The sequence below is a fragment of the Amaranthus tricolor genome, chromosome 10 (genome assembly GCF_026212465.1).
Source record: "Amaranthus tricolor cultivar Red isolate AtriRed21 chromosome 10, ASM2621246v1, whole genome shotgun sequence".
In the NCBI taxonomy this organism is placed as follows: Eukaryota; Viridiplantae; Streptophyta; class Magnoliopsida; order Caryophyllales; family Amaranthaceae; genus Amaranthus; species Amaranthus tricolor.
Genome location: NC_080056.1, coordinates 7,839,033 through 7,867,024, shown reverse-complemented (window position 1 = coordinate 7,867,024; position 27,992 = coordinate 7,839,033). Strand labels below are relative to the sequence as shown.

Here is a 27,992-nt window from a genome sequence, read left to right as displayed (position 1 = left end):
ACCTGAAAATTGTGGGTGTATAAATATGAAGGTCGGTAGATAGTGTTTTATCTCTGATTTTTCTCTCTCATTCTCTATTTCCTGGACATTTCTCCCAACCAAAAAAACACAAACTATACTCGGACTCCTCCTTTTTTTCTACCTTCTTTTAGGGGTTTCTCCTTATAGCTTTATCAAAATTCATCCAAGATTTTCCAGAAAGCTTGTGACTTGTTTCTTTCATTAATTACTGGCTTTTTTCATCAAAAGTTCAACTGATTTTCTGGTATTTTTGAGGATCATAATCATCATCTTGAAGAAGGTATAAAGAAATGGACGGAGGTGATCCATGGAGTTCTCGTCTTTCCTCTTCTTTCAGACGTTACCAACTACGATCTGGTTAGTTTTCTTTTCTGGGTTTTATTTTTTTTTTCATTCTTTCATCTGGTCAGTTTTTAATTTGTAAATTGATTCTCTTTTTGGGGATTTGAAAGGGAATTCAATTTAGAAAAGTGATTTTTTTTTCCAAAATTTATCTCATAAACATCTTACCTTTATGATTTATTAATTTCTTTTGGTTAATATACAAAAGGTTTTATCCATTAGTTGGGTGGTTTTGGTGAAATTGTTGCAATTAGCTTGTAAAAATTGCATCTTCTTATCATTTGGGGTGATTTTGCAAAGGGTTATATGGAATTAGTTGAATTATTATGTTATGGTGGATTAATATATTAAAAATTTGAAATTTTTGGTTGTAACAGAGGCTTATTTAGGAGGAGATGATCTAGAAGTGGAAGACGAGTACAAGCAAGAATTTTCATGTCCATTTTGTGCGGATGAGCTCGATATTGTGGGGCTCTTTTGCCATATGGATGATGAACATCAGCTGGAATTGAAAAATGGGGTAATTCTTTACCTCTATACCATAGTTTTACATTTGTCTACGTTATAGCTGTGCAGAATTATCTGTTGGTTTTATCCTATTTGCTTGAAACTTGTTCATGCGTAGTACATATGTTGTTTTGCTAATCTGTCATGTTTTTTGAGGCTTTTGATGGTTGTGTATTCAATCTAATGTGTTTATTGATCGGAAGTTCCTACTTTGTATAACCATTCCAATTATGGTGCTGATTCGAGAATCTTGGGACAACTGAGTTTTCGAGGGCTTTACCTTTCACCCTTATGATCGGGTTTCGATTCTCATCACCTACACGAATAATTACTTCCTTTTTTCTCTTACCTGTAGGGATTCTTTAGCCTACCTCGAATCCAAAAAAAACAATTTGGTGATGATTAGTTTATAAGATGGAATGATCAGTGCTCCTTTAGACCCTTCATTAGGATTGTTGTGCATGATACCATTGGTTTGACTCTAAGGTCCTTTGATTTAATATGAGCTACTTACTTTGAGTGAGACGGATAATGGTGGAAATCTTTGTGCCGGGGCATTGAATTGCATTGAAATCCTATTATGAATTTGGGTTAACGAACCTCTTCAGCTTTTCTTACTCATTACCAACCGATCTATGACTTTTGGCTGAACTAGACAAATTTTTATACGTGTATGAACCTTTTTCTTGCTTATTTTATGCTTTAATCCTTCCATATGGACCTGTTTGCAAAGAGATGCCGTGGTGTCTTTTGCTTTATTAGCTGATGGTAGTGATCCTTTATACTATGTTCGGATAGGAGGATTTAGAGAGAAATGGAGGAGAGGGAAATGAAGGGATAGGGTTTCTTTCATTTGGGTAGAAGGGGAGGAAGAATGTGATGAAGGGAAGATAATTGAGGCAGTAGCTTCCAATAATTGAAAGAATTGGAGTGAAATCTGAGTGATTTTTGCTCCCTTCCCTCCCTCTCTCCTTCCTTTCCCTTTCCTTTCCTTTCTCAAGTGTATAAAACAAAGCCTTATAAACTATTTAGCACTCAACAAGTCTAATGTTTATATAACTTGTGAGTTTCTAGTGGAAAATTTTTCTTGCAATTTTGCAGTGGCATGTTATGTGTCTTAAGATGTGAAGCCTATTGGATATTAGATAAGAATTGCCGTAACGTACTGTGATTGGTGTGTTATCTTGGATATTTACGTTTGTTATTAATTTTAATTTCATTTAGTGCAATATTCTTTTTTAGGCCTTTTTTCATCTATTGATTGATTAATTGTGCTTTGGACTGTTGTCTTTTCTGTGTTTTGCAACCTTTTGCTTCCTTCTGTATCCTTTTTGTTTTTTATGGGTGTTTGCCACAGCAGTTATATTACCTCAACATAGTACTGGACAGTTAACACTTTTGTTTGAACTTGTAGATTATCATGGAAAATAATGATTCCCACATATTCCTTCCCTTATTGTCACGTTGGGTGCTTAATAGATTACTGAATTGATGTGCTTGGATGGTGTACTTTTTTTGCAGGTTTGCCCTGTGTGCACAAAGAGGGTGGGAACGGACATGGTGGGTCACATCACAATGCAGCATGGAAATATTTTGAAGATATCCTTTCTCTTATAGTTCATGCAACTTTGAATTGTATAGACTAGACTAAAGATTTTGAATTCTTATTTCACTTGTGCTGCATGAAGTATGAACATTCTATGTGATGTGTGACTTGTCTCTCAACTCAACATTGAGGAAGATATTCTTGTTTAGGTATAGATGTCGGGTTATCATGCTATTTTGTGTCCAGTCTACCAAAATCAAGACATCATAAACCATTGACTATATGTTTGTAGCCTAAATCTCTTGTAGACCCTATTTGAAATATGCAACTACGCTTTCGATGTCTTACATGCCTTCATATTATCTTCGTATTTCAGGCGACTTCTCATGCTATTAGCTTTATTAAATTCTATTTTCATTTGTGTGTTTGGCTTAGTTGTTTTGAAGTTTTACTTTGGTTCTCTCCATAGTTGAATTTGGATTCATTTCATCACCCAGTAAATAACATAACCGAGACGCGTTCCTTTGGATAATATTAGCTACAGTAAGATCTAATTGGTTAATTGATATTGGTGTCCCCCATATGAGCTCGCGTATCATTGAATGTGTTTCCTTGACTGGAAAATACGTCCAGCGCAGGAGGAGAGTACGCAGAAGCATTCCGAATTCTATGTTCAACATATTGAGGAAGGAATTGCGAGAAGGAAACAGGCAATTGTTTTCTGGAGGGTCTTCTTTTGCAGTTTCCTCATCTAATCCTGACCCTGATCCTCTGCTGTCTTCGTTTATGTGTAACTCATCCACTGCAGAAGAACTGGGGAAGGAAGAACCTCGTTTGTCTAAGGAAGTTGTCTCACTTCCACAAGTGGTAGAGGAGGCGAGTAAAAGGTAACATAAAACTATCTTGTTTGATGGTAACTTTTTGCATAGTGAACATTTTAGAATTTGATTCCGTATTAGCAGTTTTGGGGGGATGTTTATAATTTGAAGGTTCATTCTATCAAAGAATGTATTGTAATTGATGTGAACACCCACCACCGCGTCCCCAATTAAAACTTAGGTGTAGGTAATGAAAGATGTAAATAATTAATTAAATTCTGATCTTTTTGTTTCTTACATGAATAAAAAAAGAGCTCAATACCCCGTATCTTTAAGTTTATCAAATTTACCAAGTTGATTAAGACCCTTTTTCATAAGATGTAAAAATACATGTTTTAGTTCGTTTCAAGCAATATTTCATGATTTAGGAGGAAATTTGACAAAACGATGACTGCATCACCCTGTTATTTTTTTACCACAATTGCAACACAATTTTTTGACCCAACTAACCTAGGCTAGAGCAAGTGGTTTAGAGTGCCATTTGTGTTGAAGAGGTCTTGGTTTTGAGTAGGGGTGTTCAAAATCAGATACCGGGTCGACTCGGATCCGAAAATATGGATACCCGGTTTTTCGGATACCTAAAAATGCGATCCGGATACCTGGTTTTAATAGATTTTTGAAAAAAAAAATTGCCTTTTTTTTGTTTACCCATGCGTTTTTTCATCTTTATTTTTACTTTAGAATATTTTTTTATATGAAATTCAAATACTAACTCTCTAAAATTTAAATACTATTTTTATTTTAGAATATTTTTAATCTTGTGTGTAAATGTCTACATCATTTACATGTTTAAATCTTGTAAACTTCTACCTTAAGAAAATTAAAGAATAACATTATTGCTCATTCCTTTAAGCAAGAACAATCGTAAAAAAAATTATGCGGAATTATATTAAGATTCAACCTAAGGTTAGCTTAAGAGATACTATCATCATTTTATTTGAGAAAAAGTTTTTTAAAAAAATAAAAAATATCTATTACCGGATACCCAGTTTCCAAAAAAGTGATTCGGATCCGGTTTCAAATCTGGGTACCTGATCCGGATTATCCGGGTTGTGAAACCGGGTTAATTATCCGGTTTTGGATACCGGATACCGGATATTTCGGGTCGAGTATTTATGCACACCCCTGGTTTTGAGACAACATGATATAGCCATTGCAATTTAGTGGTATTTTCGGCTCCTTGCCTTCTAGATTCCATGGGGTGCGCGTAGTCTCAAGTTACCACTCACAATGTGGTTGAGTTCCTTCAATATCACATTAAGTGTTCTTTTGGTTTGTATTATATTTATGGAATGGAATGAAAACATTTAAATAAGAGAACAAATAAAAAGAAGTATTATTATTGTCAATTGTTTGGTATAAGCATGGAATTGGAAACAGAGACCAAAAATTTGTAATTTAGCCATTTCAATTCTATAACCACATGAAGAGAATAGTTAATTATTTGCATTTTCTTTCTCTTTGCCCCTTTTCTCCCATATATATGTCATTGAACTTCAATTCATAATCATTCAATTAGCTTGATTTTAGAAATTTCTTCTAAAAATTTCTAATTGGCTTGTCGTAGATCGTAATTCAATTAGCATTCTCTTTCTAGTCCCAATTCGATCAAATTTGTCCAAATATTCACAAGCCGGAGGAGCCAGTTAGTGGCATTTCAGTGGGATTAGGTACAAAAGGATCACCAAAGCCTTTTCATCTAAATTTCATTTTCGCGAAGAAGCATAATGAGAGAAGAGGTAGATTTAATTGTCATCATTAACAACGGTGGCACCATGGTGGCAACTTTGAGATGAATATGGTAGTCATAGACTAGAAGGCATTGTCATTGAAATTGAAAAGACGATGGAGATTCCCCCATTAAAGGACGTGGAGAAAGAACATGATGGTTATGGAGGATGAAGATTGCTGAAGATAGAGAGCGAGAGCTTGTGTCAAGGCGGACATCACAAAGTAAGGGTGTGTTTGGTATCCATTTTTTGAAGATCACACTAATGGAAACGCATAACTCAACCCGTTACATATTGTTTGTTTTGACTCTAAAGTAATCGTGTACGTTACTTTCAAGAAATGGAGTCGTCTAATTTGTTACCGCGCGTAATAGTGCTGTAACAAATCCCTTTGCTCTCTTCATACCAAACAAATAATAACAAAAACACTTATCATTACCCTTACCTTTGTATATACGTTCCCTTTCCATTACATTTACAATGTGTTTTCATGAGAATGTGGAAGCAAATCTCATATAATACTAAATCAAATCCTTCACTTGTTAGTTTTCGGCCCTCCCATTCAGCATTGCTTAATAAACTACGACAAACTTTACTTGTAAAAAGCTCGGTTAAATTATTTGTTTGAAAGGTTAGATGGGTGATTTATATGCTAACGATGTGTATTTATTATAGTTCTCCGCAGCCATCTGTGCTTTCTGAAAAGGAGCAAGAGGAGAAGGCGAGGAAGTGTGAATTCGTTCGAGGATTGCTGCTCTCCACAATGCTTGACGATGTTTTATAAAATGCAAAACCGAGGTTGGAGATGCTTTGAACTGTGCTAAGATAGTGTGAACTGTAGGAGGAAAGGGAGAACTCCAACAGGATCCATAACTATAACCAGTGTTATGAAAGATTGAGAGCGATAAAAAAAAAAAAAAAAAAAAAAAAAAAAAAAAAAAAAAAAGAGGGAGAGAAAATATGTTAGGACTCAGGTTAATATTGTAAGTTAATGTTGTATTTCTTATTGTATTTACAAGACTTTTGTGGAACTGCCATATTTTTAAGGTGGAATAATATGTATTTTTAGCATTTGACTTGTTGCTTCTAGTTTTTGGGTCTTTAGTCTCCCATGCAAATGGGAAGCGTACATCATCATAATTAGAAAGATTGAAAAAAATAAGATAAATAAACAATTTAATGCCGAATATAAGATTCGGGAAAACTTATGTCCCAAAATAAGCTTCCGTACATCCAAGCCTAGCCTCGGGTAAGTCGCTGTTAGTAACAGCGAATGAGGAGAAAAAAAAAAAAATCAAAAGGCCTTAAGTCGCTGTTACTAACAGCGACTTAAAAAAAAAAAAAAAAAATTTTTTTTTTTAAAAAAATTTTAATAGTACTAAACTTGAAGTTGCTGTATTTTTTTGTTTTTGAAGCAGCTCGTTTTTTAACCTTCAAACAGTTCTTTAATAGCAGATGAACTAATTATATAAACTTGTTATTGTTTGATTAATCTTCCGATGTGGGACTGTTTTCTGAAACACATCAAAATAAATGAAACCAAAAATTAGCTCACGAATAGAGCACCGATGTGGGACTGATGTCGGCTCATCTTTAAAACAATACTACCCACTGCTCCAGCTGTATATCCTGCTAAACATGTTACACTAAGCTGCCTTGCTATGGAGCAATCTTCTTTTCTTGACTTGAGAATATTAGAATATAAGAAATCCACAGTATGCTCAAATGTCGAGAACATCACCATCGAGACTGCACCACAAACATCGAGGTATTGAATGATCCTTGCACTATGTCAAAGTCGACTTAAATTTGAAATCTAAATCCATATTTACACAATTTGAATGATCCTTAATCCTTACAATATAATGATTAGTATATGAATGTTATAGAAATGCAGGGTTTACATGGAAGGTTTCGACCCCAAAGTGGAATAAGCCCTCGGTAAAAACTGCAAATTGAAATGAAAAGGCAGTAGCAATCAATAGAAGAAATTAACACAAACAATTTATCTATATAGTAAGTTTCAATTACTAAAATCATACCCATGGAGTCCTTCGGCAGCATATAGTTTTGGGAATCCATCTAGCAACCCTTTACCAAAAACAGGTTGCGCTTGCACCCGAACTTTGATGGCTTCGAAGGGACACAAAACAACGTTAGCAACCACCTCTGCAGAAGCACTACTAGCAAAGAAAACAACATTTCTGTTGCTGTCTGCCAGCATATTTGAATAGAGATTCTTGAAGTACTCGTATAGACCGAACCTACAAACACCTTGCATACCATAACCAAAGAATTTGGTAGCCCACCCTCTCCAAAGCACAGAAGGCCCTTGTTCTCTAAGTAAAGTTGATAGGCATAATGGGCGGCAAGGGAACACACAGAGAGTCTTCACAAAGCCCATGGGAACAACTACAAGGTCCCACACTCGTCAGTTCTGCACGTAGGATTGCATTTCCTCATTTGGATATCGATAGGGCAAGGGAGGGTAGGGAATTGAAAGGAAAAACCCACAGTCCCACATCGGAAGATTAATCAAACAATAACAAGTTTATATAGTTAGTTCATCTGCTATTAATAACTGTTTGAAGGTTAAAAAACGAGCTGCTTCAAAAACAAAAAAATACAGCAACTTCAAGTTTAGTACTATTAAAATTTTTTAAAAAAAAAAATTTTTTTTTTTTTTTTTTTAAGTCGCTGTTAGTAACAGCGACTTAAGGCCTTTTAATTTTTTTTTTTTCTCCTCATTCGCTGTTACTAACAGCGACTTACCCGAGGCTAGGCTTGGATGTACGGAAGCTTATTTTGGGACATAAGTTTCCCCGAATCTTATATTCGGAATTAAATTGTTTATTTATCTTATTTTTTTCAATCTTTCTCATAATTAAAGATGGAACGAACTTGGCATGTGTTGGACTTTTCATTAATAAATTTCTGCTTTTTTGAGGGGTTATGAATAAAATGAGATTTTTAAGGCTTTAGTAAATTAATATAGGGTTTCTAGACTAGCTTACAAATTACTTTAAGTATTTAGGGTGTATTTTGTCTTCACTCGTATTTATTCTGAAAGCTTTTCAAAAGGTAATCTATCTTAGACTATTTTATACCAAACACGTTTAATTGTGGAGTTTTTTTTTTACAAATGAGCTTTCTTTAAAGAAGAATGTGCCTTATTCATACAGGCAATGTAGTATTTGCATCCATCTCACCTCCACCTAAAAGTGTTCAATATAAACTCGACAACCTGTTATTAACTCGTCCTTGTAAATCAAAATTAATTTGACTCAGCTTTAAAAATGGACTAGCAATTATGTAAAACCTACATAAACACAAAATCGATTTTTAACTGATTCAAAATACCTATACCTTCACCACCATTATGCCATTCATAAATATCCATGAAATTGAATTTAATCACACAAAATCATATGTGAAGCTTTTATAATTGCATCCAAACATTTAATTTTAGTATTTATAATCAGTATTCATAATTTCTTAAACTATTACGTCTAGGCATGACCCCCCATTTGGCCTAAATTGTGAAAGACCATTTGCTTGATAATCTTGTGGATTGATGAAAGTAGAATATTCCAAATTCAAGTTCTTAGTGGAAATTGGTTAATTTCGTTAGCGTTGTTGTACTGGCTATAAGCCAACAATCATGAAAATTTCGCTAAAAATAAATTATTCACTACTCCCTTCAATTCAGTATTAACGTCCTATTTGCTTTTTAAACACTATTCATCTCTTATTCTTAATTTATATTTTATTATTAATCTATAAGTTAAAACATAGTTATATGAAATCTTAATTGATTCGTCTCAATGTAAAAATTATTCAAATCAACTTTTCATAATTTTTAATAATGCACAATTAAAAATATTAAAAATTAAATAAGTGCATTGAGTAGAACGCATAAATTAAATAAGACATTAATAGTGAATTGGAGAGAGTATTCGCATAGAAAAAAAATGTATCAAAAAGCTACTCATTAATATTTTAGTATTTTCGTTTTAACTTAAAAAACATAACAGATCATTCAAAAACACTTCTTTTAACCGTTTAACCAAACAAAAAGTCAATTATAAATCAAAACTAAAAAACCAATAAAAAAAAGTCATTTACCAAATACATCTCATAAAATTAAAACTTGTAGCAAGTGTATTATGCATGTCACTTTGTAGCCATATGACCATATATATAGCATTGTTTCTGTAGCAGAGACAGAACATTGAATTCAAAGAATTCGACATCCTTCAATAAGAATTAAGCTGAAACATTTGATTCCAGAGATACATAAGCTTATGTGACTGCATTTTGATATTTTTTTCTTCCCTGCAACATACTTGAAACACTAATAACACACAGGTGACCGTCTCAAAAACAAAAACATCACCATCACCATCACCATCGTACTCATTATATCCGCTCATAAAAACTATGATTAGGATCTGGGGAGGAATGGAAGACAGAAACACATACCTCCAGAAGAGGAAGCGAAAGAGTCCCTCAACCCGAGAAAGACCCCTAGACCATCTCAAAAACTTGTAGAATCCAATTCCGAGAAAAGCATATAATTTATACAAGAAACCTTGCTCATACAATATCTAAGATAGTACATGTTTTAACGTTAAGATGGCAAAGTAGTTATACATTGGCCCAAGGGAGCTTTCAAAAGCCTACAAATTTTCAAGAATCCCGTCCTCGAACTGTATCAGATCAGAAAGTTTTTGGTACAGCGAGTTATTTAAAAAATTACACAGTATAAAACTTCCATCCTTCCTGCTTGCAAGTCACCAAACGCTGATTTTTCAAAAATTTCTCTCTCTAAATACACATAATGGCAAAATCAAAGATGCAGATTGAGGAATAGAAGGGCGAGGGGGATTCTGCAATGCTCAGCCAACAATTTTTTAATACGTATAGCCAGCTAGAGCTATGGGGAGTCAGCTACGACTCTTGTCGTCCCTCGATTCGTGTATCATTAGTTCAGCCTTTTCATCGACAGTTGAAGTTACGAGAGATAAAGAACCTGTAATCAGGATGATTTACGTTTAGGACCCTAAGCCACTCGTCAGCAGCTTGCAAAAGGGAATTGGCCTTTTGACTTTCTTCTCCATTTTGATCCCAAACAGAGATTTTGAACTTATACGAGGCCATCCCGAATATTGGCAAGGGCATTTTAGGAACCATATGGAAGCCATTCGGAATCTCCCTTGGATATCCACCTGTAAAAATGGGGTAGTAAACCCTTTCAGGCAGGATTTCCAGAAGGAATATATTTATTTGAATTTCAAACCGAAAACAAGTGAGGCATACCACAAAGAGGTGTTGAGAGGGAGTGAAACGTCAAAAAGCAGGAATCCAAGTTCTGCAGGGTTGGACCAGTAGGAATTCTATATATCGGATACCTTTTGCCAAGAATAGGTTAAAGACATCTATATCAGGTTATTTATATGATAAAAGCATACGAACTGTTAAAAAAATTCATGTTTATACAACTGAAAGAACCTACCATGCAACAGAAATCCAACTTGATGGTGTCAAATCGCAGCTCCTATAAGTTTTTAGTCCCGGGTATTGTGATGCAAGAAGTGATATCTGTGGAGAATTACATTAAATTTAATAAGAATACAAGGATATAAAAATGGAAAAGAATAAAAAAATTGAGATGATGAAATAACCTTGTCAGCCAATGGTTCCCGGCTAAATGGAGGGGCATGCTCAAAATACTCGAAGATAAGAACACCAGGAGAACTAGAAAAATCCCCTTCATCACTAGATGAACCATTGAAAGGCTTATATCTTAGAGAAAGTCCTTTCATACCCTGTAGTGTAGACTCTGAAAAACCTGTCTCACAATCACTGCTGCCATCACTACAGGTTTCTCTAGATGACTCATCACTCTCCTCACCGGGCATTCTGCAAAAGAACTCGCAAGAACATGGAGTAAGCAAACGATACTGTGTCATCAACTCCAATGTAGAAACGTTTATAAACAATAAACACGAACCAAGTTATATTCTCTATAAATCAAGACAATAATGAACTACTCCAAAATCTGAGAGAAACAAAGGACCAATTCTTTGAAGAACAGAAGTGTGGCACAAAAAGCCTACAGCTCTTTCCTCCAATGATCACTTAAATGAAGAAAAAAAATGAAATGCAAGTATTGAAAGAGAAAAAGAAACAATTCTTTGAAGAATGAAAATTTACACGAATAGCCTATAGCTCTCTCTCCTCCGATGATCACTTACAAGTTACGATGGAAACCTGAAAAAAGAATCACTGTTCCCTACTTCTAAAAACACCCAAAAAAAGGAGAAAACAGGATGGAGTAAAACTAGGAATTGATTGAGTAAGACATCCAAACTACAAACAGCAGCAACAAAAAAAAAAAAAAAAAAAAATCTCGTGCGAATATCGAGTTACTAATTTCTAAAGGAGCAGCTAAGGTTTACTAAACTGAACGAGTATCTACAGCCAGAATCTCATAGTAAACATGAATCATGACATATTCCACAGATGGGTATAATGAAAGTGTAAGCACCATGGAGCAAAGTGTCAAGCCAACCCTGAAAGTTTAATCATCCACAAGTTCTACCCTTTATATGCATACAATTCGTCTTGGTAAATGAGCAGGGTGGGTCAATGTGGGTCGGCGTGTATCTTAGCATGGCAGGTTGTGAGGCAGAATTTTTGGGCTGTCAGCATTTATCTTAGCAATATTGTTTGTTGGTCTGTCAATAGTTATTTCATACGTTTTAGTCTTTTAAACAGAGCTAAGGAGTAATCAACAAACATATTTTCTTTTCTCTCAATCAAGTGGTGCAATTTTTCAAAGATTTAACATCCCAAAAGTTTAAAACTACATAAATACAGTCAATATTCAAACAATTAAAGGCCCAAACATGGAATTTCACAGTTTAATGACAAAATTGAAGGCATTTAGAAATTTTTTTAAAAAAAACTACATTGAAAGTGATGGGTGATATTTAAAAAAATTTTGAAATGGGAATGAAGATGGGTTTTCTATAATCATCAAAATTGAAATTTTCTGAAGAAAAAATTGAGGGATTTTAATGGGCAGAGGAAAAAAATTTGAAAAGTGAGTTGAACAAAAAGAAACAAGAAGAAATAAGCAAAGATGAAGAAACGAAAAAACCTGCTTGTTCAAGTTCTGCAATTGCTTGTATGGATCATCAGAGAAGAAAGTTTAGAGAGGAAGACCTTTGATATGGGTCACGTGAAGACATGAATTGTATTGGGAAAAAGAAAAGTGTAGAGAGGAAAACCCATTTATCGAGCCTTCAAAACCCATTATTGACCCAATTAAATAAAGCCCCTTAATGACCCGCCCGGTTGATGATCTGCCTCGCAAAATAAATTCAAACCAGCCATCAACCCATTGGACTGACTTGCCCCATCAACCACCTCTACTTACAATGTAACTAACTCAACATTAATTGGGGGCTTGTAGCAAAAAACAGATTACAGTTCTTAAGCCTCTGAGAAATTCATCAGCAACTCATGAAGAGCTCAACCTCAACTTTTCCAGCATTAATGAGTGTCAACGACTCCTAAAGTAACTAGCTCTGACAATTCTTACAAAGGCTTAAAAAATCAAATCTTTGAGTTTCATAAAAGCTACTGTAGTACTATATGCACCAAGTGACGACCATAGCCAAGAATCAAACCATAGTGCATGATATCGCCCACATCACTCTATTAAGACTGCATTGTGCAGGTTTTTGATCTTCCGTGACCCAAAAATAGGCGAGCTAAACGTTACTATCCTCATTGACCGCAAAAGCCGCTTTGCCACTGTTACCACAACAGCAACCGAAATCATACTTTTGTAGTATGAATCAAATGCAGCTTGAATCTTAAGAATGATGGCATACTCACAAGCAAAATTATACATATTGAAGGAACAGGCAGTCCTACTTACACTAAACGAGATAAAAATTAAATCCCTACTTTTTTTGTCAGTTGAAGATTTAAACACAAGATTAGTTCAATATTAAAAGTGTGAATCACTGGCACTACATTGCACTCAATATAGACTGTGTTCCTATCCAGAATTCTCTTCATTCTTTTTTTAGGCTTGTCAAATTTAGACAAAGTGTAATGCAAGTCGAAGTAGGAGAAAAAAGAATGAATCCATTTATAAATTATAGCCAATAATTTAGCTCATTTATTAATTATACCCGCAAAGTTCATTTTTTATGAGTTACAGCCACTATGGTCATCAACTCAACTTACTTACCTTTGAACTTCCCAAATTACCCAAAGTATTCTCCTTCACCTTCTCTCTTCCTCATCTCTGCTAATCCACCCTCCCATTGCCCACCTTCTCTCACCTAAATCAAACAGTAATCAAACCATTTACTCATTTGTATACTCCTTATAATTTCACTTTCACATTTCATTCATCGGATAGTGCTAAGAAAAAACTTCCCTCACTCAAGAAAGGCAATCTTATAAAAAGTTTGAAAATAAACATATTCAAATTTCCATTGTAGGAAATATATTAGTTTTCTACAATTGAAGAAACTCCAATAAACCAAACAAATTCTCGTATGCTACATGAAAATACAAGGTTAAATCCAAGTAATGAGTGAAAATCCAAACAAAAAAAAAGGTTAAAATCTTTATCATACATTAGCAAATCAACAAACCGAAAATCAAACACTAACCAAATGGCAATCAGGATGTCAGTAATCAAGACATACATAAATTTCATTCAATATAGATTAAGACAATGATCTAATCAACCATGAAACAACAATGTAAGACAATAAAACTCACAAATTAGGAATACCCATAACTTGAAATCAACTAAATAAAACTTTAAATACTCATAATGTAAATTAAAAACTTACCAGCCAATCAAATACCCAAAAGCAGCAATGAAAGTGATGAGCCCATATTTAAGGCGATAAAAAAGCATAGAAACAAGAAAATGAAGATGAGAAGAAACCCCAAAAGACAGGTAACATAGAACAATACTAGTTAATGAAGAATAGATGCGCTTAGGAAGAGTTCTAGCTACAAATTGCCAAAAAGGCTGACAAGTGTTGTGGCAACATAACATAGGAGAAATATGAGTATTGGTACAATGCATCCGCCATTGATGACATATCAAGGTCCATGGTTGAGTTAGTTAAGTTGGGAAAGATAGATATAGGGATTTAAAACAAAATTGATAAAAATTGGTAATGACTCCTATAAAAGAGATGTGTATTCTTCTAAAACCCAAAAAAAAACCCATTGCATCCGCCATTGATAACATATCACGGTCCATGGTTGAGTTAGTTAATGGGGAAAGATAGATATGAAGAAGAGACGAAAAAGAGAGAAGGTGAGGAAGAGTAGTTTGGGTAACTCGGGTAAGGTCAAAGGTAATTAAGTGGACAACGATCATTAAAAAGTCCGATCATCGGATTCCGGTGACATGGTTATAATAGATGCACCTGTTAATTTAAAGTGGCTATAACTCCAAAAAATTAACTTTTGCGGCTATAATAATTTATAGAAGATTCAAAAAGAAATAAAATGCTACTAAAGATGAAAAGCTTAGTAGAACAACAATTCATATTTTTAGCATAAAAAACACTAAAACAAGGTAGAGAAAAAAAAACACAAAAAAATATTTGACCTTGGTTTCCTCACTGTTCCCTTGACACAGCAATGCTTTCATCCCTGCACATCAAGTGATGGCCCAATAGTTGTTCAAAGGGTTTTCAATTTGAACCTAGATCCAGAATTCCAACTCAAAATGATCCTGGCCTAGTTCTTACTAGCAAACAGGTTAACTGTTTGCTAATCCAATCTTTGATGTGGTAACCATTACATTACAAGCAATGGAAGGCTGGATTGATGGTCAAGCTAAGTACCCAAGTCCTAACTGGGCATGAACATCATCAATCTAGTTTGACATTGACCAGCAATCTGGAGCAAGCTGCTATGCTTGCTGTCCAGGCTTCAATCTTGCACCCAGAGCAGTAACACTCAAGTACGAACCAATATGTATCCTCCCTACAACTCAACTGAGCAGTGAATAATATTGTTCAAAGCTTTAGCAATTCTAATCACAACTCACAAACCCCTTGATTGATATATAGTAGTATGACTCACAAAATCCACTCAGGAGATATAGAGTTCACGACTCGTAATCCTATACATTAACAAAAAAATTTGCTTGAAGAAATATAAACAAAAAATCCGCTTGAAAGATATATAAACGAAAAAATCCGCTTCAAAGAATATTATCAGTAGATCACCGATTAAAGGATTGACATGTGAATTATACAATTTATTGAATACACATATTTTATGACATTTTTGAAAGGGGCCTACAACCTCGATTGATTATTATGACTGTCTCTTCTATTATTAGAATTAACATCACAAACACCCATTCCAATTCAAAATACAGATCCATCAACTAAATAATATGTGCACCCATCTACATGAAACAAAGATTATGCAGCACAGTATAACTAAATAATTTAAAAGCAATTTTCTCATACATGTACTAATTAAATCTGGTAGAGACAATATAACATCAAAATATCCAGCCTTGATACCAAACATGTAGCAGGAGTATTTAAGAATTTAAAACAAAATGCTTCTCAATCTAAGAGTTGCATTCAGCTTTATCACCAATTCAAAATTTCAGTCATTTACACATTATAACATAAATTTCAAGCAGCTATTGATCAGGCCTTCAAAACGATGATCATACTTTGAGTTATCAACCAAAACAATTACTCGCTCTGTCCCTCTCAATTTGAACCACTTTTCATATTAGTTTGTCCCCCTCATTTTGCACCCTTTCCTTTTTTGGTTATGGTCCCACACTCTTTCTATAGATCTCGTTGATAAATTTATCATCTCTTTTCATCTTAACCACTCATTTCTATCATTCAATTTTATTCTCCAATTCGATTCCTCTTCACTAAATTTCACCAAAAAAATTTGGATGCATTCTTATAGGGATGGAAGGAGTACTATTTTAGTCACAGGTGGGTCGTCACACTATTTAACATAAAGAGCATTTGCATGTCTTGACACTGAACAGTTCACATATTGTAGTGTTGATAATAATGAAGTTCAGGATTATGGAAAAAAAATACAATATAGGCTTTGAAGAACATTGCCAAACTAACAATGAAACTGCCAAATTTGTTTATTTAACCGGCAGTCAAGTTACCCAAAAAGATAATGTGCGTTAGTAAAGTTAGTCAAAATCAGTGTCACATGATTCACTGATTTCCTCACGAATTGCAAATCAAAAAAAGCAAATTATGGTCAGTTTTAGGCTAATTTTGATCATCAAATTATAAATTTGAAAAACGAATTAGCCAGCGAATTATGTAACACCTGGTCAAAATCCTTGGAAAATTTTTATCTTTCTTGCAACAATTAATGTCTCACATAGAAAATGTAACAATACCAATCAAAATTGTACTTGTAGGTACCTTGTGCACTTTCTTATACCATCAACAAGACTAACCTTCATTCATTCCCAAATAAGCCACAGGTGACAAACTTATATTATTACGCCGAAAGAAAACATATTTGGTACAGATGCGCGCATCAAATGAACTTCTTTTGAGACTAAGATCAAAAGGTGCTCTAAGGCACTGGGCTTGGGTATAATGAAGCACTCTAAGGTGCTTACCTTAAAGAATCGCCTCGGTCAACATTGTTAAGGCACCCAACCCATCACCCACCCAAGACGCTAGCTTAATGCGCACATAAATGAGTTTTTTAAAACTAAGCACAACACTACAATTGCAATAACCATTGTGAATAAAAATGAGTTCGATCCCTATAAATAATGGTCGTTTTATAATTGATTTTGACTTACCATTTTGCAAAACTCCGTCATGTAACATGTGCGTTAAAATCGTCGAGGAACAACCATATTAAGTTGTTATTCTAATATATTACTATTAAAATTGTTTTTCTAATATGTATTAGGTTCTAAGAGGTCTATTACAAGACTAAATTTAAATTAATGTTCTTGAGAATATCTATTTTTAATACTCCTATGTATTACTCTTTCCGTTTCTTTTTGTTCTTCCCATTTTCTTTTTGCGCAATTATCAATGTAACGAGATCTTACATGGATATATTTAATTTTCTAAATATGTGTCAAAAACATTAATTAAATTTCTCTCTCTTTAAGTTAGAATATTCCAAATGGGAAGAACATTAGAGAAGGAAGGGAGTAACTTCTAAGAGGCAATAGGCAAGGGGCGAGAGAATCTATTTTGAAAGGTTTTAAGAGAGAGAATATAAATTGAACGCTCTTTGTAAATCAACGAAACAACGTTTCAAAAACATTAAGCACTTCCCATTCTCCATTCCTTTGCACTTCCCTATTGTCTCACTAACCCATATGAAACAGTGCTAAATACTCATTGATTTCCGAATTAACGAGAGGCTATAGATCTAATTCCTCAAACAACCATATAAGTTAAAAATATCAAGACTATAAAACTAAAGACATATAACCAAGGAGGCAAGGACAATCTTGCTCGACAATGAAGTAAGTGCTTTAAGGCTTCAAGTTAAAGAAGCTAAAGCACAAACAAGTTGAACCATTAACCTAAACTCTTGATTCCTATGTTGCTATAGTACATACATCCATGTTACTAATTCATAAAGAAAGATCTCCATTCTCCATTTTCTAAAAGATACAAATTACAAAAGTCCTTATAACATCCAATTTAATCCGCAAACCAAAAAATATCTTTTATGCTAAAAACACACAATTGGTCAATTCAAAATTGAAGTGCAAGGGCTGCACTATAAACCAAGCAAAGGTCATAGCTTTGCCAATCAATAAAAGAAGAAAATGTCAATCGGCTTCATCATACTTCACAATATGGTTCTACACAATCCACTCCGTATTCAAGACGGGTAGAAAAGAAACCTAACTAATGAAACTCAAGAAATAAAGGTAGAGATTCATTACTAACAAAGATAAAACATGTTATTCCACCACATCCTATCCAAAGCATGAAATCTTTAACTGACTTTTGACCATCCTATATACACATAACTCATAACAATAGCTACAATCATACAATAAATGGCTGCCACACCTCATCTCTAAGATAGATTTACCAACAGTATACTGAATAAATAGTATCATAGAAAATGGATTTTAGTAACTCCAGAGGTCCTTATAATAATCCCTACCCTTCTCTGAATGTATACAACACTGAAAATAGATATATTAAAGTAGAAATTGTCTTCAGCCCATACATTAAGTTTTGGACATCAAAATAAATATTTAAACTTCAGCACTTGTTATACATCTTTTCTTTTTCTATTCCTCTGTCTCATCCTTCAAGAAAATCAAATGAGCTAAGCTCACAAACATTCACTACATCATATTTATCCTTCCTCTCTGCATCCAAGCTTATTAACAATTGTCATACCTTCCCGGATAAGTCAGCACAACAAACCATAATTCTCATCTACTCAATATGCATAATTCTATTGAACAAAGCACTAGTACTATCAAGCATCGAGGAGATAATGACATCATCCAAACCTTAAGATGAGGCCATCCTAATACATAGGCAACCTGGCTCACTTCAAATTTGTCATGCCTCATGATGCACACACAATCACGTTATATAAAAAAATTCAATAACAGTGAACATACTTAATTTTAAATGTACCAACACAATAAAAAAACAACTTGGCTCACTTCAAATTTATCATGCCTCATGATGCACACACAATCACGTTACATTAAATGATTCAATAATACATAACATACTTAATTATAAATGTACCAACACAATATAACAAATAAAGATAAGAAACAAACTAACCTGGTTCTTAGAGAAGGCTTTGACGGGTCTGTGTACAACTGAATCCCAGACAAATACGGAACATAGTATTGCACAACAGAGTCAATCCCATTTAACAAAAGGGGTACTCCTGCCCCGTACGCACTCCACTCTTTAAAGGACTCCCAAAGATCACCAAGCACAAAGTACCGTTGAAACTCTTCTTGATTTCGCCAACCCTTCAAACTCGACTAAAACAAATATCAAACTTTCATTTACTCAATTATCCAACTCTATAATCAAAGCTAAATTCAAACAACATCACAAGCTACACACAATTGAAAAGAATCACATTTCCCCAATTACAATCATGAGATCCAATTACCGCTTAAAACAACTCATATAACCTCAAATTAACCAAAAGAAAAACTTAACAAGAAACAATTTATACCTTAGCAAAGTACTGAACCGGAACTGAAGGAGTAGTAAACTCCAAAAACCGATCCAAATTCGTCAAATGCGATGAAACAGAAGCAGCAGGTGTGAACGTAGTAGTTGTAGTAGCAGTCGTGTTCGTGGTAGTTGTGGTTGCCGTGGAAGAAGCACAATCATCAGATTCCACCCGATTTTCCGACGACGAAGTACTCTTCGTCGACGTCCTTTGCTCCTGCTGCACCACCGTATCATTCGCCAGCGACTTATTCCGTCGCAATTGATGATGATTTAGCTGCTGATTAGGTTGCTTTTGTCTCCTAATCTCATCTTTTTCCTCTAATTTTTGCTTCTGTACAAGAAGTTCTTGTTTTCGCAGCTGATTTTGGCGACGAACTTGTGGAGGACAGTAGAATCTGTCTCCGCTTCTACTACGACCATACGACGCTGTCGACATTGCTAATCACAAATTTGATGAAACTGAAATTAAATTGAAATCGAAAACCCTAATTTATGTTGATTAATTGCAAGTTTGAATCTTGGCTAGGGTTTTAGGTGTTGTTGAGATGAAAATCTAGGGTTTCAAAGGGATAATAACTTTCTTTTTTGTTTGTGTTTGATATAATTGTTATTATTTAGAATAAAAAATTTAAAAAAGATGGAGAATTTTAAGTACAGAAGATTGAGGAGATGGGAGGCAATTAGAGGTAAAACGAAAGAAGAAAGAGTGAATTTTTAGAGTAGATGGGAGGAGTGAATTGCAGCCTGTGGACGAGTCCAGAGAATTCTTCAATGGAAGCTACCTTTTTTGGCTTTAAACCCTTGATGAAATTTTGAGATAAAGATGCTGATCACAAATTAGTAAAGTAGAGTAAGTCATTATCTGTTTGATCCTATAAGAATGCACCAAAATAAAACAAAGAAGTGAATGAGAAAAATAGTGGTTCATATGGAGATAGATAATAAATTTTTGAGTGTGATTAAAAAAACAGTTTGTTTTGTATGAGGTTGTCTCACGGTGAGATAACCTCAAAATAAAAAGTCTACTAGCTAGAAATTTATGTTGATGGGCTATTTAACCTAAATATGAAGTATGTCTTACGGTGAGATAAACTAAAATTAAAAAGGTGCAAATTGAGAGAGGAAGAGGGAGTAATTGCTAATCGTAATAAAAGCCGATTTTATCTCAATCTCAATCTTAATTGGAGTATAACAAACAGTGTGGATGACTTATGAGTAACTCCCTATTACCCTCTATTTGTCTTTTTTTTTTTCATTTTACTATGTTTTAATTTTAATATTTATTTTTTTTTGGATAAGATATGATTTTATATTTTTATTTTAAATACTTCTAATCTTATATCTAATTTAAAAATAAAAATAAAACAAACTCGATGATCCGATACTTACCTGACTTTATAACCAAATCCTATTTTGATTTAACTCGATTTTTAAAATGTATTACTCCCTCCTAGTCATTTTACTTATCTCATTTACTTTTTGTCACTATTCACGAATCTCTTTTAATTTGTACTTTTTTGTCATTTACTTTATTCAAGGATTATTTATATTAACTTTTTTATAATTTTTTATTAAACATAATTAGAGATATTAAGAGTTAAAATATTACATCGACAAATATAAAAAAGTAAATAAAACAAGTAAAATATATAAAAAAAAATATATATAATTATGTAAAAAGTAAAAAGTAAAAACCAAAATAGACACACGAGTTTTCTTGTGTAGAGGTTGAATACGATGGTTTTGGGGGTATACCTATGATTTTGAAATGAGGTTAAGATTGGAACACGTGGAGTATTATGTGCCCACTTGGTGGAAGTTGGGTGAAGCTAGTGGTAGTGTACTTGAAAGTGAAGAGTTAATCAAGGAACTAACTAAACTAACCTTCTCTTATTCATATTGGTTTAAGTTGGATTAGGGAAATTTTAAGGAGTACTCCTACTAATCACTAATGAGTGTGAAAGATGCTGAGATTGGATAATGGATATGATTTGGATTTGGTACCACCTCACCATCAAACCAATAGGAAATTATTTGGTAATTACTAGATGATAATTATGATTTATGGAGCTAAACTAAATGGGTGGGGTATGAGATTAGACTTTCATGAGGTGGTTGTGCTTTCAAAGGACTTTTTGATTTGTTTGTTAGTGAAACACAAATATGATAATTATAATATAATTTGAACTTTTCTTGTTAATGATTTACCCTATATTCTAATTTTGTACTCTTAACTATTGAGTTGGTTGTACTTGTTTAATTGTTTTAGCTCTAATATTAGAGATTTTATCCTTATGAAACATGGATTTTTGTGTTTACATTATACTATTTTTTTGTGATTATTAAGAAAATGGTGATGATAATTAAATTTGTGTTTTATGTTTATCCTTGATGCATGTTAATTATATTAAGTACTAATTTATCCGAGTATCATCGAACTAGATGAATCGAACCCCTAACTGCCCCCAATTCAGGAATTAAGGGTGAAAGTTTTCTAACTATGAAATCATTTGAACTTTCATCTAGTATTAAAGTCGGATTATTATTAAATTCCAAAATGAGTGATTTTGGCCGATGTTTGTTTAAGAATTTTATATTTCAAACGTTTACCTAGTTTGAAAGTCAAATTATTATTAAGCCATATACAAGTGATTTTGAGAGTTATTCATCTAAGTATTTTAATTTTTTAACTTTCACCTAAATTGAAAGTTTAATCCTCATAAGTTCAAGACGATTTTTTTGGCCATTATTTTGTGCGATATTTGTGTAAGTCTTCAAATCTGAGTTTTCACTTACTTTGAAAGTTGGTTTATTACTAAAAACCCAAAAATGAGTGATTTGTATGGTCCAAACTTTCAAGTTGTTAATTTGAAAGTCAAACTCATATTAGTCCTCAAATTGAAAATTTAGGGCTAAATTTTGTTCGAGGATATAAAAGTCATATTTTGATTAGCCCCAAAGTTGAGAGTTTGGGGCTAAGTTATTCTAAGCACTTATTGTTATTGAAAAAAAATTAATATTATCCAATTTTGAACCAGGGCTATATTTTTATAATTCAATTTTCATGGACTCCTATCGAGCATAATCCAATTTTCCATTATTCTCTGATTTTCTCTCTATTTTCAAAATCCAATTTTGAACTTAACCTTAAGAAAAGTAGTCAAAACCCTCAACCTAGAAAGAGCCTAGAAAGAGTGGTCGAAACCTTAGAAATAGTCAAAATCATAACCACCCACTATCATCACTCCTCTATTTTTTTCAACATAAGCTAACTTTTCATCATTCTCTGATTCTCTCCCTATTTTCTACTATGAATACCCCTTCCTATCAAACTAGGAAAGGGGCAAAATATTGTACTCTCTGTCAATTCTTCGAATAGACTACACTCCATTCTCTATTCATCCACCAAAACTAGAGATACTTAGCCTAACAATGTTAAACAACACATTCATTACTACTACTACTATTCAATTTTCTGATATCTCAAACGATTTACACGTCAAAGAGGCTTTCCGAGAGATTTCCCCTCGAATTAGGTTCTTTTTTTTTTTTTTTTTTTTTTTTTTTTTTTGTTGCAAACCTTAAATGTCATTTGAATATCTTAAATATTTGAGTATACATTTAAAATTTTTAGAGCTTATATCTTGAGTCACCTTATCTATATCTCGAATTATTATTATTATTATTATTATTATTATTATTATTATTATTATTATTATTATTATTATTATCCTTCAGCACCAATAACTTTTTATGATAAGATATTGGTTTGTGTTGACTAAGGGACGACAATCCAGGTTTAACTATGATTAGAGGAAATCTTAGCTGGCCTCTTAGTAATAGCAATTTTTCCCGCATGAAGTTATGTAGATGGCAATTCTCCATTTCAGTTAAACCACAAGCAATAAGCTGGATTGAAGAACTCAAATATAGCAATATTCTTTGGAAGGAACTACTTTATGACATACATGAGCATCCAATTATTAATAGATCGAAGTATACAATTTCGATCATGTCATCGCATTGCATCGATTGCGTTGTACGGATTTTCAATACAAATGAAACGACATTTAGCACGTTGTAAAGGTGTAAAAAAATCACATTTTTGGCCATATCAAGGAATATCTTAGGATCAACTGACATTTCAGTGTTACGGTAATCGCATTCATCACCGTTCCGTTATTGCAACCGTGTATTTAATATTCACACTATGGTGCCGAACCTTATACCCCAATTCAACGCGCACACTTTCATTAGGCAGCAGAAAACCTACCTTGACAACCACACTCCACGCATCTACCAAAGTGCCTATGTTTTGACTCCTTCAAAGGAGGCACAGACAAGATTATTGCTGCTTCATCTGCACAACAATAAACAAGAATGACAAAACCAAGCATGATAACAAGGAAAATTTTCTAAATTGTCCTTGTTGGAGTATATTAGCACACAGTGGCGGATCTAGGATTTGGAGTCTCGGGAGCACCAAATAATTGACAAAATTTCAGCAGAGTTTGGTTTGTAAAAATTAACAAACATTTTACACTTGCTTGCTAAACTTTTAAATAGTACATACCATAAGAGGAAATGAAACAAAATAAATCAACTGACCTAAAAAAAATAAGACAAAATTATTAAAATGAGAGACTATTTATCATCAAAAGACTTCATTATTAATTTTGCACTTTTACTCTAACTAATAGAAAAATCTACTTAGAATTTTTTTTTTGAAAAAAAAACCCCTAGGGACACGTGATCCTGTAGACTCCAATGTAGTCCGCTACTGCTCGCACATTAGAAGTATTAGATATTTACAATGACGGCTTGGTTGATTATCAGTACTAAATTGTGGTAATAAAAATATTAATTTATAGTGTAACACTAGTGGAAAAAACCTTATTTGCTGCGGTTTTTGGGCCATAATATGCAGCGATTTTGGCCCGCAGGAATAGTGATAGCAGCAAATAACCTATTTTAAATGCTGCGGTTTTGAACCGCAGCAAAAAAACTAACTATTTGCTGCGGGCTTCTTAAAAAACCGCAACAAATAAGCATTATTTGCTGCGGATTTAAGAAGCCCGTAGCAAATAAGTGTCTATTAAACGAAAAAAAAAAAATTTTTTTTTTTTTGCTTTTTTCGTTTAATAGTATTAAATAATCCAATAATGTACAATGTAATAAACAATAATTAATCCAATGATAATCACCAATAATCTCTTTGAAAACTCTCGATCGTATATATAATATAATATAATAATATGTACATATACAAATTAAAGTCCTAATAAATCGAAAGTGAATAGTGGATTCGAGTTGAGAATTTTTGTCCTTCAAATAAACATCGACATGGCAAACTATCAATCTACAAATCCAGCGAAACACAAATAAGCATTAAACCATTCCAAAAACATAATTAATTAACATCCTAGAAGTACATTAGAATACCAACTTAATCCTAAAAATAGAAAATGAATAATACATTAATTTATAAGTAATGTCTATAAATCTCATTTCATTTTGAGGTTCTTTAAATCTTTACAGTTTCTTAGCCGATTGTCGATAAGCAAAAGTCACTATCCTACTTCCAAATTTCTACTTCACACACATAATAAAGCAAAGCAGGTTTAATACCAGCAAAAACTATCATCACCAAATAAAGATTGATATATAATTAAATTACATGATTATAATCTTACATGATATCGTTTACAAGAACAACTACCCATTGAACCATTGATACCACATACATAAGTAATTATTCACATTCAAATATACAACTACATATATACATAAGTAAATTATTCACATTCAATCTACCCTAAAAATCCTAATTAATTAAAATTATTCACATTCAAATATTCATGTACATACATAAGTAAATTATTCACATTCAAATATAAAATACATACCTTGATAATGAGATATGATAATTTTGTTTCCAGAATAAGATTATGTAACCTACAATGAAAAAAACAAATCAAAATTAGTATAAAAAAAGACTAAATCCTTATTAAAACACAATGACTTGAAAAAGAACAAGACTAGCCATAATTTCGTGGCTTTTGAAGGAAAAGCAACAATGGTGGGTTTTAGAACTTAAACAAAGTCGTGGGGTTTGGAAGATGATGAACGAAATGAAGAGAAAACACAGTGGAGTCGTATGATTTGAAAAACTTGAAGAACTTAAAGAGATTTTTCTTGGGTGTTTGAAGAAATTTTCTGAAATTCATAAGCTTGAAGAAGAAGACAGTCGTCATCATAGGATTTTGAAGAAAGTTATTTTAGGGTTTTAAGCAATTGAACGTCAAAACGCGTTTTTATATTTTTTGAACTGGCTATTTGCTGCGGGCTTCTTAAAAAACCGCAGCAAATAAGCATTATTTGCTGCGGTTTCAAGAAGCCCGCAACAAATAAGTATTAAATTTCATTTTTTTTTAACTTATTTGCTGCGGTTTCATTAAAATCGCAGCAAATAATGTTTATTTTTTTTATTTTTATTTTTTTTTCGTTTGATAAGCACTTATTTGCTGCGGGCTTAATGGATTCACATTACATTGGACAGGAAGAAGCTGAATTCTATGAATCTTCTAATGTACATGGCTCCCATAGCTGTTGTGTGCCTTATTCCAACAGTACTCACACTGGAGAAATATGTAGTTGGGATCACAGTAGCTCTTGCCAGAGAAGATCGCAGCATTGTTTGGTATTTGCTCTTTAATTCTGCTCTTGCCTACTTTGTGAATTTAATGAACTTTTTGGTGACCAAACACACCAGTGCATTAACTCTCCAGGTACTCCTGCAATGCTTTATATTTCATAGTCTGTTCTCTTTTTCATCCTTTCATCACTTCCATTGGACACTTTCTACCAACTATAAAGAGAATTTGATGGTACTTTGAATTTGTAAGTAGTTCATATTCCAAAAGATGAAATAGTGGATTGTGATTTCTCTAGCTGCGATTCACTTGCGACCTACACAGCTCCTTTGGTTATTATTAAGGGAAGCATAAGGAAGTTTTTTCCTCCTTTCTATTACTCTCAGTAAACAGTGACTTAGGTATGGCTGGAAATAGAAGCTAATGAATAAACACATAATTCCTAGGGGGTTTCCATTTACCTTGGATGTCTATATTGCACATTTTCGTACAAAAACAATATACATTTCATTTGATTTAGGCTGAAAGATACTGAGAGAGGGGGATGCAAATTAAGCAGACTTGCAATAACATCTGCATTATATGCTGCGGTTCTACGAAGCTCGCAGCAAATAAGTATTAAAAAAAAAAAAATTTTTTTTTTAAATTTTTTTTATAACTTATTTGCTGCGGTTTCATTAAAACCGCAACAAATAATGTTTATTTATTTTTATTTTTATTTTTTTTCGTTTGATAAGCACTTATTTGCTGCGGGCTTAATAAAACCGCAGCAAATAATGCTTATTTGCTGCGGTCATCATGAAAACCGCAGCATTTGTATTATATATTGTTTTTTCTTTTTTTTTTTGCTATTTAATGCTGCGTATAAAGAAAACCGCAGCAAATGACACGCAGCAAATGATGTTTTTTTCCACTAGTGTAAATTTTCATAAAATGTATATCATGTCATTTATCCGTTGATGAAATTTTAATCATAGAAAGTGTTTTTTGTTCACAATTTTCTATTACAACGTAATACAACTTATCAAATTGATAATTCATCGGATTAGATTTTGTGAGAACATAATAGATGATTGAAGAATAATAGTTATGACCAGTAAACTTGTCAAAAGATTTTCCTAATAAATTTATAATCTTTTATTCTTTCTCGAGTCGAGGGACTCTTTGGCCGCACTCTCCTTTATGGGTATAAGTTGCCGTCGTCCTTCCCTTCCCAGACCCTAATGATGATGAAGATCCAACTAATCTATTCTCATGAAACCTAGAAATCAATAAATTACCTAAACACCTTATATATTAAAACAATTTTTGGATGGATGGAGTAAATAAACAAAATTGACAATTACATGGACAAACAAAATTGACAATTACATGGACAAATCTCTTGTGTAGTGTTTATCACAACCCCATCAATTAGTAAGTAATCAAAAATTGTATGACTATTCTTGGTGGTCATGAATCGAAGACATAATTGCATGTTTATTTGAGAGATACTCCTAAGTTTTTAGCCTATCTTCTTATTTCCATTCCTATAAATATAATTTTTTTTTATCAAACCTTCAAGTACAAATGTACATAATATCGACTGTTTGAACCTAAATAACAATAATGACTAATGAGTGAACATGTATCTGGTTCACCGATCTGATCTTGAGTCTTGACCCAGAAACAATGTGTTAGAGTTTATTATGTATTTGGGTTTATTGTATATAATAGTAATGGGCTCTATGTATTAGGGTTTCCTTCCACACTTGCATAAAAACCTTGCTTATGAGTAGTAACAAGACAAGAGGTTTTAGTTTTCTCTACATGGTATCAGAGCTAGGTTATTTTTTCCTCCCCTACCACAATATTTTGATTCTAAATAAACAAAAAAACAAAAAAATATCAACAGCCTCCATTGAATTGCATCAGAGGAATTGAATAGTGGTTTCATATTATTTTGCACTTTTGTTTTGGTTAGTTTGTTTCATAGTAAGAGTAATTGGATTTCTGTTTGCAGAGAAGAGTAATTGGGTCTAATATAATTGCAATTTCTTGAA

General features: G+C 33.2%; 3 protein-coding genes across 4 annotated transcripts; 1 reads left to right on the top strand and 2 right to left on the bottom strand.

Annotated features, from left to right (window-relative positions):
* The first annotated feature begins 8 nt into the window (after positions 1 to 8).
* On the top strand, positions 9 to 5,972 carry LOC130825698 (protein DEHYDRATION-INDUCED 19 homolog 4-like). Of its 2 annotated transcripts, none has more exons than XM_057691048.1 (5): positions 9 to 378; positions 741 to 883; positions 2,392 to 2,469; positions 3,044 to 3,303; positions 5,700 to 5,972. In XM_057691048.1, the coding sequence occupies exons 1-5, from the start codon at positions 312 to 314 to the stop codon at positions 5,806 to 5,808; spliced, it is 657 nt and encodes a 218-aa protein (XP_057547031.1). In that variant the 5' UTR covers positions 9 to 311; the 3' UTR covers positions 5,809 to 5,972. The 2 variants fall into 2 exon arrangements, with proteins under 2 accessions (XP_057547031.1, XP_057547032.1); XM_057691049.1 differs by lacking the exon at positions 5,700 to 5,972 and adding an exon at positions 4,862 to 5,677 and having other exon boundaries at positions 45 to 378.
* Positions 5,973 to 6,484: 512 nt separating this feature from the next.
* On the bottom strand, positions 6,485 to 7,428 carry LOC130824793 (mitochondrial phosphate carrier protein 1, mitochondrial-like). Its single transcript, XM_057689810.1, has 4 exons — positions 7,067 to 7,428; positions 6,929 to 6,972; positions 6,580 to 6,773; positions 6,485 to 6,538 (listed from the first exon to the last, which is right to left on the bottom strand). The coding sequence occupies exons 1-4, from the start codon at positions 7,426 to 7,428 to the stop codon at positions 6,485 to 6,487; spliced, it is 654 nt and encodes a 217-aa protein (XP_057545793.1).
* A 2,131-nt stretch (positions 7,429 to 9,559) lies between these two features.
* Positions 9,560 to 20,087, bottom strand: LOC130825697 (uncharacterized). The gene is made up of 6 exons (XM_057691047.1): positions 19,296 to 20,087; positions 18,887 to 19,095; positions 10,709 to 10,946; positions 10,540 to 10,625; positions 10,344 to 10,435; positions 9,560 to 10,252 (listed from the first exon to the last, which is right to left on the bottom strand). The coding sequence occupies exons 1-6, from the start codon at positions 19,731 to 19,733 to the stop codon at positions 10,023 to 10,025; spliced, it is 1,293 nt and encodes a 430-aa protein (XP_057547030.1). The 5' UTR covers positions 19,734 to 20,087; the 3' UTR covers positions 9,560 to 10,022.
* Between the last annotated feature and the right edge of the window lie 7,905 nt (positions 20,088 to 27,992).

Coding starts and splice junctions, on each gene's coding strand:
- LOC130825698 (XM_057691048.1), top strand. CDS start 312: ATGGACGGAGGTGATCCATGGAGTTCTCGTCTTTCCTCTTCTTTCAGA. Junction 379..740: donor ACGTTACCAACTACGATCTG/GTTAGTTTTCTT, acceptor TGGTTGTAACAG/AGGCTTATTTAGGAGGAGAT. Junction 2,470..3,043: donor AGCATGGAAATATTTTGAAG/ATATCCTTTCTC, acceptor ACTGGAAAATAC/GTCCAGCGCAGGAGGAGAGT.
- LOC130824793 (XM_057689810.1), bottom strand. CDS start 7,428: ATGGGCTTTGTGAAGACTCTCTGTGTGTTCCCTTGCCGCCCATTATGC. Junction 6,774..6,928: donor TTGGGGTCGAAACCTTCCAT/GTAAACCCTGCA, acceptor TTTGTGGTGCAG/TCTCGATGGTGATGTTCTCG. Junction 6,539..6,579: donor CCCACATCGGTGCTCTATTC/GTGAGCTAATTT, acceptor GATGTGTTTCAG/AAAACAGTCCCACATCGGAA.
- LOC130825697 (XM_057691047.1), bottom strand. CDS start 19,733: ATGTCGACAGCGTCGTATGGTCGTAGTAGAAGCGGAGACAGATTCTAC. Junction 19,096..19,295: donor CGGTTCAGTACTTTGCTAAG/GTATAAATTGTT, acceptor TATTTGTTTTAG/TCGAGTTTGAAGGGTTGGCG. Junction 10,626..10,708: donor GGGAACCATTGGCTGACAAG/GTTATTTCATCA, acceptor AATTCTCCACAG/ATATCACTTCTTGCATCACA.